Genomic DNA, 11,784 nt, shown 5'->3' with positions numbered 1-11,784 from the left:
CAAAATAAAATTGGGAGGTAAAAAAGAATAAATGTATTTTAAAAATCTAAAAATATAGTTCAATGCTTTTTTTTTTTTAATAAAAAGACTATATAGTGTATGATTCCATTCACAGGAAATTCCCTTGAAAACCAAGACTTTAGAGACACAAAGCAGATTCATGGTTGCCTGAGTTGGGAATAGGAATGAGGATCAACTAGAGATGAGCATGAGGGTGTTTGGGTGTGATGGATATGCTCTAAATTGGATTATGGTGATGATTACACAAGTCTGTAAAGTTACTAATGATCATTGAATTGTATATTTAAAATGGGTGAGTTTCATAGTATGTAAATTGTACCTCAATAAAGCAGCTTAAAAAGTAGACTTTCTCAGGTAGCTAGACTAGTTCTGAATTTTTTAGATATTATTTTCAACATTCTAAGCCTAGATAACCAATATTATATTTAAGAGATGTTAGTGGAAATAAAACAATTAAATGTGTCCCCAAACCACTCAAGATGAACATACAGTCCTCAATAGTCAACGTCATGCACGTTCAGAAAGAAAAGGTCCAAGTTCAGTGCCATAAATTTTTCTGGCTGCCTTCCAAGGAGGGAGGCTGGAATGAGCTTTGCCCTGGGTGACACTCTTCCTTGTCACTGATTAACCAGCTTTGTAGGGAGGCTGGGCCACCAACAGTACCTTCCTGGCGATGATACCTGGCCAAGTGCTGGTGAGCAGAGAAAATGTCCACTCGCTACCACCAAGCTGCTAGTGATAGCTACCTGGAGCTTCTGAAAGAGGCCACCAGGAGAGATCTGAACCTTTCTGACGAGGATGGCATGACTCCCACACTCCTGGCTGCCTACCATGGGAACCTGGAAGCCCTGGAAATAATCTGCAGCAGAGGGTAAGTTCAACCTGAAGGTTTTGACTGGAATCTGTTAACAGCAGGATTTGGCAGACCAGCAACAAGAAGCAGGGAATTCAGTGACAATGCTTTGCCCTCTTTCTAGGCTATCTAAATAATTATCCTTTTAGCAAAAGGGAGAAACCTGCCCACAGATGCTCTCTTTGCCCAGTGGGAACTGGAAACCATGGGGCTGGCTCATCCTTTGTGAGCCACATAAAGGGGAGAAACCCTGAACTCTAAGGCATATTATCTGCCTCATGAGGAGGATATTTTAATTCTGTGCCTTAAAATACATTGTCCATAAAATTTAAATGGTTGCCCCTTTTAGAAAAGAGATTACTGTTCTACTTGTTTTAAGATGTCAACATTTATTGAAACAAGTTATGTTTTATTTTTTAATCTATGCCATTGAATAGCCCATAGCCTTTCTTAATACTTAATCCTAGTGCAAGTTCATGCTTCTTAGATGAAGTTGCTGACTACAAGCTATGTAAGAGACTCCGTCTGCCTTACTTGCGTTACTGCTCCAGCAGTCAGACACACACATGAACTGCCCCCACAGCCCCTCCCTGCAAATTCTAACTCAGGAGCTAGTGAGGGATTAGGCAGTGTTGGCAACCATAAACCAAGAGGGGTAAAGAAGGAACAAAAGTGTAAACAAAGGAGCCCAGAGAATTTATTTCAATTCAATACATATTTATTTATACATATCTGCTGTGAGCCCACCATTGGCTGGGGATGCTTTCTTCAACAAGAGAGACACAGTTACTGTCCTCATTTGTGACTAGACTTGAGAGGAAGACAGGAATTAAGCAAGTCATGTATGATATGTGTTACAAAGAGGGAAATACAGGACACAGAACATGACATAGGCATGTCTCCTAATCTAGGGTGAGGGAAGGCTTTTCTGGAGCACTTCTGCTGGCATTGGAAGGATGAGGCGTTGGCCGGATGAAGGTGGAGGAAGTGTTTCCCAGTGAGAGCACTGTGCAGTCTCAGAACTGAAGATGCTGAGTAAGGCTGGACATGCCTGGGTGGGAGAGGCCTGGTCGTAAGAGACAACCAGATGACAAGGGCCTTGTTGACTGAGAAGGGCGTGGACAGCTGTTGCTATGGGTCTATGCAGGGCAGCCACCTGGTAGATCTGTGTTTACAAAATTGACCCAGGCAGCTATGCAGCCATGAGAGAGGAAGTTTGGGATTCTTCTAATGGTGGAGATGAGAGAGGAGCAAGGGTAGAGCAGTGATCATGGGGACATGTGGATGGATTTGAGTGACAGTTTGGATGCAGAACTGATTATAATTGACTAGATGTTGGGGTAGGTGAATAAAGGCGCAGGCAGATCAAGGCCCCAGGTTCTGGCTTCAACATCTTGTGGGTATTGGCACCTTTTATCGAAGTGGAGGGGGTACTTTAGGACAACTTGGAAGAACCAAAGTGGTGGACAGAGTTTCTGAGTTGAGAGCTGAATGAGGAAGTCAGTGGAGTGGTGGTTTTCCATTCCTTTCCTGATTGGCTTCCTTTCCCCAGCTGGCACCCTGCCTCTACCGCCGCCAGTCACCCCTCTCCAGATTACAGCGCCGCTCTCTCCTCTTCTCCCAAGTTTTCTCCACCTACGTAAAATATTCCTCCTCTGCTCCAAATGCATGATATCACTTACTTCACCAAGCAAGGAAAGCCCTTGCTCCCTTGGGGGTTCAACTGAAATGGCAGCACCTGGATGTTCTCTCTTAATCTCTGACCCTCCCTCTCACCTCTCCCTCTCTCTCCCTCTCTCTCCCTCTCCCTCTCCATCTTTGTCTCTCTCCTTTGTATGCCTGAAACATTGTCTTACACTTATTGTTCTGCTGATCATTATTTACGACAAATATAACGTAAGCTGAACCCAGAAAATAAACCATATATATGCACACAAATTAGAAAGGAAAAATTTCATATAATGTCGTGCTGTTAACAGTTATTTAAACATAGTTTATATAAATATATATCTATATATACATGAATAGATATGGTATAAATATGTGTGTACTTATATACACATAAAATAATATCTAAGTTGCCCTGGCCAGTTTGGCTCAGCGGTTAGAGCGTCGGCCTGCGGTCCTGAGAGGCCTGGGTTCGGTTCCCGCTAAGGGCACGTACCTCGGTTGCAGTTTGTCCCCGGCCCTGGTTGGTCGTGCGGGTGGCAGCCACTCGATGTGTCCCTTTCACATCGATGTTTCTCTCTCTCTCTCTCTGTTCCTGTCTCTCCCTCCCACTCTACCAGAACAAAAAAGGAAAAATGTCCTCGGGTGAGGATTAAAAATAATAATAATAATAATAATATCTAAGTAGCCATTTTTAGTAGCATCTTTTAAAAAAAATTCCTCAATACATAATGAAAAATTTTTTGGCCCTGGCCGGTTTGGCTCAGCAGTTAGAGCGTCAGCCTGCGGTCCAGAGAGACCTGGGTTCGGTTCCCGCTAAGTGCATGTACCTCGGTTGCAGTTTGTCCCTGGCCCTGGTTGGGTTGTGTGGGTGGCAACCACTCAATGTGTCCCTTTCACGTCAATGTTTCTCTCTCTCTCCCCCTCCCACTCTACCTGAACAAAATATGGAAAAATGTCCTCAGGTGAGGATAAAAAAAAAAATTTTTCTGTCTGAATATATATTCTTTTATAATTTAATTTTCAGGGGCTTGTTATTTTAGTCAATAAATATATTTCTTAGCCAGTCTTTCTTTTTTGGATAAATAATTTGTTTCCCATTATTTAAACACTGCTGTAATGAATATTTTTGTACATAAATCTTTGCTCTCATTTTCTTGAGGATAAAGACTCCAAAGTGACATTTATAGATCAATGGGCATTTGCACAATTTAAATACCTTTTTTGTGTGTATTGACACATTATTCTTCAAAAAGTAAGAACCCATTTTTGCCAATATCATAAGTCCAAAATGATATATCACTGTAGCTTTAATGTTCTTTTCTTTGTTTAGTAATGAAGTTGAAAATTCTTTTTATGTTTAGTGGCCATTGTATTTCTATTTTTGTGAACTGTGTATTTATAACCTTGTTCCACTTTTTTATTGGGATCTTCAACATTTCTCATTGATTTATAAAAATGCTTTTTAAAGTTATAATACCAGTCTTTTGTCTTTATGTTCCAAATATTTTAATAATTTATATTTTTGACAACAGATATTTTAAATATAAATGAAAATATAAATATATTTAAGTATACATGTATATACTTAAGTCTTTCAGTTTTACAACAGAATTCTAACTTAAAGGTCATGCCTAAATACTGACTGATATTTTCTTTAGCAGTTTTTAAGTTTTATTTATTTTATTAAGTATTTATTTTAAATATTTAATTTATATATTATTTATTTTTATTTACAATTTGAGGTTTTTTTAAAAATTTTTTTCTTTATTGGTTTTAGAGAGAGAGGAAGGGAGAGGGAGAGAGAGATAGAAACATTGATGAGAGAGAACATTGATTGGCTGCCTCCTGCATGCCCCCCACTGGGGATTTGGCCCATAACCTGGGCATGTGCCCTGATGGGGAATCAAACTGGTGACCTCTTAGTGCATGGGTCAATCACTGAGCTATGCCAGCTGGGCTAAGGTTTGAGGTTTTGATCTCAAGTTACCTTCCCCAAGTGGTTAATCATTTATCCCAACACGATTTACTGTATAGTTCACCCTTTCCCCATTTATTTGATGTGGTAATGTTTCTCAATGTAATATCAAAATCCAGTCATTAAGTTATATTTATTAAACACTGACCATGGGCACAAAAATTCTTCTAACCCTGCTTCTAGTCCTTCCTTCTCAAGTCTTATCTTTTGATCAGTTCTAGTACATCTCAGCTTTTGTTTCTTTCTCCACAGAAGCATTTAAGTCTGGTTGTGTTAAGATGGCCTGGTATAGGTTGAAAAAAAAATTTTTTTTTTCGGGTTTTCATAAGTCACCTGCCATGTTGACCAGAGCCAATCTTCAGGAACCTGTGTAGGATCAAATTGCCAATTGGACTGAAGGGGGCTAAAAAGGAAACCAATTAAAAATGGAATGTAGAAGTTAATCAGTCATTGAGGTCTATTCCGGTCTGATGGTTTCAGTATTTATCTGTCACTACCCGATTGAGACTTTGGATCATGTGGTAACTAAACCCTGGCTTTGGTAAAAACTGTTTTTCTTTTTTTAATTTAGTGATGGAAAACAATAACTACATGTGTTACAGAAAAGTATACAACATTTCATTTTGTTTTTAAAGTGTTCATGAATTTCTGCCCGGCTGGTGTGGCTCAGTGGATTGGGCATCCTCCCATGGACTGAGAGGTCCCGGTTCTATTCCCATTTAGGGCACATGCCTGGGTTGTGGGCTGGATTCCCAGCAGGGGGCGTGCAGGAGGCAGCTGATTAATGTATCTGTCTCATGTCAATGTTTCTCTCTCTCCCTTCCTCTCTTTCTAAAAAAAAAAAAAATCAATCAATAAAGTGTTCATGAATTTTTTTAGTTTTGTTTCATTTTTAATGTATATCCTTCCAGACTGTTCTCTTTGCTAACTTGCTCACACATGAATACTTATCCCATTAAAAGGGCAATCATGTTATACAAACTCTTCTAAAATCAGCTTCTAATTATTTGGCAATCAGGGACCATTTGCACTTAAAAAGTAAAGATCCTGCTTATTTTTAATCGCTACATGACATTCTGTTTTATGGTTTCATCATAATTTATTTAATCAGTTGCTTGTTCATGATGTTCATTTGAATCCAGTCTTTGTTATAAGTTAAGACAACATCCTGGGTCATTCATTCTTCTTTACACAAGGGTCTGATATTTCCTTAGGATAAATTCCCAAAGGCAGAAGTGTAGATTCAAGAGGATGCCAAGTTTTAAAGGCTTTTGGCTCATATCATGCCTAGAAATTTGAGCCCCTCTGCTTCCTCTGTTCATGTCCCCAACTCCATGCCCAGACCAGTATTACTATTCTTTTTCATCGTTGCCTATCTGATAGTAGTGTAGTGTGCTGTTTTCATTAGCGTTTCTTTGATTATCAGTGAGTCTAAATATTCCTTCTTGTGTGGCAAAACATTTTGGAAAGAATGATTCTTTTTTCTGAGAAAGAAATTCACAAAAAATTAAATCAACTTTAAAAGGAGAAACTGGAATGGAATAGATGCTCACAGTAATTTAGTACAAGCAAATTACAGATTTAGTGACAATAACAGTAACCTCGCTTTAAAATGCATTGTCCCATGTACTGACCTACCAAAAAGCAAGGAAAAATATGTGTATATATGTTTAGTTAAACATCTCTTCAGTGGGTTTCTCATTTGGACACAAAGCAGTAATAGGGGAGAAATCAACACTAGGCTGAATTCATCCCCAGGAAACCTTATAACATCAATATTGGACTCAGATCAATGAGGCAGGACCAGTTTCTGAATACCTGGACAGGTATGTGTAATGGTTCCACCAAGAAATGTAAGAGACATCCAGTATTGAAAGACACAGATTGAATTTAGAAGACCTCATGAAGTCTGTCAATAGAAAATATTTGGATCTAAGTTGTACATCAATTTGGAAAGTTGTTTATAAATAGAATATTTTCAAGTGGACATAACTTAGATGCACTAGGGATCATGAATCATTATACTATCAGTTTCATTTGTAAATATGGACTTTTGCACTCAAAATTTTCTTAAAAGAAGACCCATCTTTGGGGTCATCTCAAGTTTTCTTCATGTTATTCCTCCTATCTTGAAAAGAGCATTTAAAATCTGTTGGGATGGAAAATTCCACTAGTCTATGGCTTGAAGTGTGTAGATTTAACCCAAATTTCTTTATTTTTTTTTTTCAATCTTCACCCAAGGATATTTTTTCCTTTTATCTTCACATAGAGTGGGAGAGGGAGGGAGGGAGGGAGAGAGAGAGGAGAGAGAGAGAGAGAGAGAGAGAGAGAGAGAGAGAGAGAGAGAGAAACATCGATGTGAGACAGACATATAGACTGGCCTCCTGAATGACCCCGACCAGGGCTGGGGACCAGACCGCAACCGAGGTAAGTGCCCTTGACTGGAATCAAACCCAGACTCTTTGTTCTGTGGGCCGATGCTCTAACCACTGAGAAAAACTGGCCAGGGCTAACCCAAATTTCTTAATATCCTGTAACATCCCCACCAAAGCTCATTCCTCTCAATAATTTCTTTTGTAATTTACCCAATCGAAGAATAATTTCAGGCTAATTTAATCAGTATGTTTTTGGTTATGTTTATAGTAACGTCTTGAGTGTTTTACCATCCCTCTTTTTATCTTTTAATATGGTATTTGGTTGAAGTAAATAACTATGTTACAGTTGAAAAGTTGCCTTTGATCCAAGACAAATCAGGCCATCAAACCAGAGCCCTCCTGAAAGCGGCTTCCCAACACCACTGCGTCATTTACTGTTTGCTTTCCTTAGGTTCAATGTCAATTGCTCTCCTTCCTCTGTGCACATCTCCGTGTGCTCCGGTCACAGGAAGTGAGCGCTGGGTTCTGCAGGTCCCACACGCCACCCCGTGCACTGGCCTCTGCTCTCTGGTCTGGAGGAGGCTGCCCGCTGCCGCTATGGGCGGGCTCTAGCCCACACGTATATTTTATTTGGACTTTACTGTATTTTCCTTTTAAATTCGAGCCAACATTTAAAAACCAAAACATTCCACATGAAACCCTGGGGAAGTTCTGGCAGTACTGTGTCTGCTGCTTCAAAGTGGACTCAGCCACGGCCGGGCGAGGGCCAGTCTGTCCAGAGGCAGCTCATGCTGAACTGTGACTCAGCTGAAACAAACAAACCTGGCTAGTTCAGTTCCTTACATCACCTGCTCTGCTTCTTCAGGTGACTTTCAGACTCCCGCCAGAGATGCAGATGATCCAGAGGACAAAAGACACAAGCTTTGCCCTGGCCGGCGGCTCGGTTGGTTGCAGAGTCGTCCATAAAAGCAAAGGTGGTGGGTTAAATTCCCAGTCAGGGCACACAACCAAGGTTGCAGGTTCAATTCCCAGTTGGGGCCTGTAGGGAAGGCAACCGATTGATGTTCCTCTCTCACATCGATGTTCCTCTCTCTCTCTCCCTTCATCTCTCTTAATACTATTCTGCCATAAAAAGGAAGAACATTTACCCTTTGTGACAGCATGGATGGACCTGGAGAACATTATACTGAGTGAGATAAGCCAGTCAGAGAAAGAAAGTGTCACATGACTCACTCATATGTGGAATTTAATGAACAAACTGAACTACCAAGCAAAATAGAGACAGACAGAGACAGAGCAGGCAGACAGCTCTGGTTGGGGTGAGGGGGTGGAGGGTGAGCAAAAAAAAAAGAGAGAAAGAACTCATGGACATAGACAACAGTGTGGTAATTGCGGAGTGGGGGGAGGGAGGAGTTGGTAAAGTGCATAAAAGGGATAAATGGTGATGGAAAAAGAATTTTAAAATTACAAAAACCCAATAAAATAAAATCAATAAAAACATATCCTTAAATGAGGATTGAAAAAAAAAGAACACAGGCTTTGCCCTCTGAGGCATATTATCTAATTAGGGAGCCAGGGCATTCGTCCTTGACAAACCAGGAAGACCCTACGGGTCAGGAAGCCACAAGAGCTATTGCGGTGCTGTGGGAATTGACCGATGGGTGGGAGAAAAACTGTATCAGATTAAGGATTACAAGTTTTGAGACAAGGGAAATGATAATAGGTGATGTTGATTGAATATTTATGATGTACCAAGCACTTTTCTAAAGATTTATGTATAACTTATTCCCATAACAATTCTGTGAGTAGGTAATATTATCCTAACCTCCAGACAAGGATGCTGAGTCCTAGGACAGTGGAGCTGGAGGCCTAGAAAGCTGAGGTGTGCCACCAGGACTGTGTCCTCCTGGAGACCAGACTTGGGGGCAGGCCAGAGCCAAAGCCTGTGTGCCAAGGGGCAGGTCTATTAACGGCTCTGTGTTTTCGTTTACGCCTCTGAAATTATCCTCATCTTCCCCCTGTAAGAGGGAGATTGGGTTGGTGGTTGGGGGCGGCTGTGACTGGCAGTCATGGGGCGACCAGGGGTTCCCACACAGGAGCTACAGATCTGATTCCCCAAACTGTGGGACGCTGGTGAGGCCACCGTGGCGGGCACTGTGCAGCTCTTCTCAGTCCTGCAGTGAGCCTGAGAAGCTGGGGCTGTTGTAAAACTTTGAGTGTCATCAGGAAATCCAGGCTGGGGTCCTTCAGCACCTGTGTTCTCAGCATTCTCAGCAGAGCCTTGGGCCAGAGCCATGGTTAATAAGCTATTACTTTCCTTTCCATTTGTGCCTGTTTGTAAGTCCAGCCCGTGGATGGGAGGGTCACCTGGGCAGGATTTCAGTGGGCATTCCCTGACTTCACAGATCTTTATTGAGCACATACTGTGGCCCTCTTTAAACCATGGCAGAACTGTAACTACATGGGACCTAGCGGGGGATCCATGGAGATGTTCTACCCTTCCAGTGAATAACGGCTGCAGCAAACACTGTTCGCTGTCTACCCAGCATTCATGCCTTTTCGTTTGCTCACTGGTAGGGACCCAGTTCTGTTCAGTTATTTACTTCTCTGTATGTGACTCGGGGAGGGTAGCAGTGGTGTGCTGGAAACGGCTCTTAGCAGCTCATGCCAGATGATTGCTAAATTTCCGGAAAGTCATTATTAAAAATAAAATTATATAAACCTATAATTTAATAAATTAAATTTAAATATACTCAAAACTCATAATTTCCTAATTATTTTACTATTATCTATGCTCTTAAGACTATGCATGCCTATTCCGTGCACATGGTGGGAATAATATATAATGGTGTGCTACTGCCCCTCCAAATTCCATATCTAGTAATGTCACATGAGTAGCTTGAAATTTGCCGAGGTAGTTCTATTTACACCACATACATTGGCACACATTATAAATCAGGGCTTTGATTTGTTTTCCTGGGTGAGCCAGTTGTGAAACATTTACTAGCACACCATTGGGTAATCCTATTCCTACCTTCAGGAGGAAATTCTAATTAATCTGGGTTAAACATGGTAGCTCTATTTCCCTCTCATTAGGCATGTGACCCAGTTCTGGCCAATGAGACATGAAAGTTGCTTTTAGAGGGAGTGCTTTGGAATTTTTTTCTTACTTAAAAAAAAAAAAAAAAGAGCCAGGGTAGAGATGGGCTCCTCCTGTTTCTGGCCACATGTGACATGCCTAGACTTCCAGAAGTTATCTCTAACAATGCCAAGGCATGATCAACAGACTCTTTCTTTCTTTCTTTCTTTCTTTCTTTCTTTCTTTCTTTCTTTCTTTCTTTCTTTCTTTATTTTTGGACCTTACAGTCAGAGAAAAAGAAATTAGCATGTCTTTCTTATATTTTCTCTTCTAGAGGGGACCCCAATAGATGTGACATCTGGGGAAACACTCCTCTACATTATGCAGCCTCCAACGGTCATGCTCACTGCATCTCATTCCTGATCAACTTTGGTGCCAACATCTTTGCCTTGGACAATGACTACCAGTCTCCACTCGATGCTGCTGCCAGCAGAGAGCAAAAGGAATGTGTTGCTCTCCTGGATAAGGCAGCCACTGCCCAGAACATCATGAACTCCAAGAAGGTCACTAGGCTGAAGGAGCAGGCTCAGAAGAATGCCAGGAGGCAGATCAGGGAGTGTGAGAGACTCCAGGAGAAGCACCAAAATAAGATGGCCCGAACCTACAGAAAGGAGGAGTCTGGTTCTCTTTCTTCCTCCAAGGGCACTTTTTCCAGCTCATCCCTTTCAAATGCTTCTGCTTCCAGCACATTTGGGTCATTGTCTAAGGGCATTAAAGACACCTTCAAGTTAAAGTTCAAGAAGAATAAAGATACAGCAGAGCAGGTAGGGAAGGAGTACAGAAATGGGCAGAGGAATGTGATGGAAGTGTTCAGGGAGGAGGAAGAAGACACCTTCTCAGAGGACTTCAAGGAGAAGCTTCAGTTCTCAGCAGAGGACAGCTGTGTGCAGCAGGAATCCATTCTCAGCCGTCCAGGTCTAGGAAATATTGTTTTTAGAAGGAACAGATTATTGAGCCCTGAAGAAATCTTGGACAAGAAGAGGGAGTTGGGATTTAAAGTATCCAGTGAACTGCTCCAAGGAGCAGTGGAGGCTGACGAAGCGGAGGCTGATGAAGAGGGAGAGGAAAACAGCTTGGAAGATGAATTGCCTTGGGATGAGGATGTAGTGGAGTGGGAGGAAGACGTGCTGGATGCTACACCCCTGGAAGTATTCTTGCAGTCCCACCACCTGCAAAACCTCCTTCCCTTTTTTATGAGAGAGCAGATTGATCTAGAAGCTCTGCTGCTTTGCTCTGATGAGGACCTTCAGAGCATACAAATGCAGCTGGGTCCCAGGAAGAAGGTTCTTAGTGCCATCAACAGAAGGAAGCAGGTGCTCCAGCAGCCTGGACAGCTGGTCGACACCAGCCTGTGAGGCGTGTTGGCTCAGTGGGGTGAGCCTGCCGCAGTGGATGAGGCTGTGGCCCACTGGACGCACCCCAAGCAGGACCTACTCTCTACCGAAGGCCACCACGAGGACAGCGTCTGGCTTCTGGAGATGCCCACCTAAAAGAGAGGCCCAAGCTCTACTCTGAGAAAGTCTCTATACCTGTACAAATAAACCACCAGTGAGAAACTCAAAGAGACCTGGGAATGAAAAATGGCGTTTCTCTCTAGTTATATTTTTAATATTTTTGAATACGGAAAAGGTTAAATGGATGGCAGGGAAGAGGACACACTCTTTTTACTTTTCCAACTCTGGGTTTAAGATGACCATCTCTCATCACACTGCTTTTCACTTTCTGATTTTCATGGCCTGGGGAATCTAAC

At 41.8% G+C, this 11,784-nt stretch overlaps 1 protein-coding gene across 1 annotated transcript; it reads left to right on the top strand.

The window, feature by feature from the left end:
• The first annotated feature begins 728 nt into the window (after positions 1 to 728).
• ANKS4B (ankyrin repeat and sterile alpha motif domain containing 4B) lies at positions 729 to 11,389 on the top strand. Its single transcript, XM_036280818.1, has 2 exons — positions 729 to 892; positions 10,309 to 11,389. Exons 1-2 carry the CDS (start codon positions 729 to 731, stop codon positions 11,387 to 11,389), a joined length of 1,245 nt encoding a protein of 414 aa, XP_036136711.1.
• Positions 11,390 to 11,784: the final 395 nt, after the last annotated feature.

This window comes from Molossus molossus, unplaced genomic scaffold, assembly GCF_014108415.1.
Source record: "Molossus molossus isolate mMolMol1 unplaced genomic scaffold, mMolMol1.p scaffold_m16_p_3, whole genome shotgun sequence".
In the NCBI taxonomy this organism is placed as follows: Eukaryota; Metazoa; Chordata; class Mammalia; order Chiroptera; family Molossidae; genus Molossus; species Molossus molossus.
The sequence above is the reverse complement of the archived record's forward strand: the minus strand, read 5'-3'. Positions and strand labels throughout refer to the sequence as shown.

Excerpts from the sequence above, each read along its gene's own strand:
- ANKS4B (XM_036280818.1), top strand. The coding sequence starts at position 729 with ATGTCCACTCGCTACCACCAAGCTGCTAGTGATAGCTACCTGGAGCTT. Across the intron at positions 893-10,308 it reads GAAATAATCTGCAGCAGAGG|AGGGGACCCCAATAGATGTG; the intron begins GTAAGTTCAACC and ends TTTCTCTTCTAG.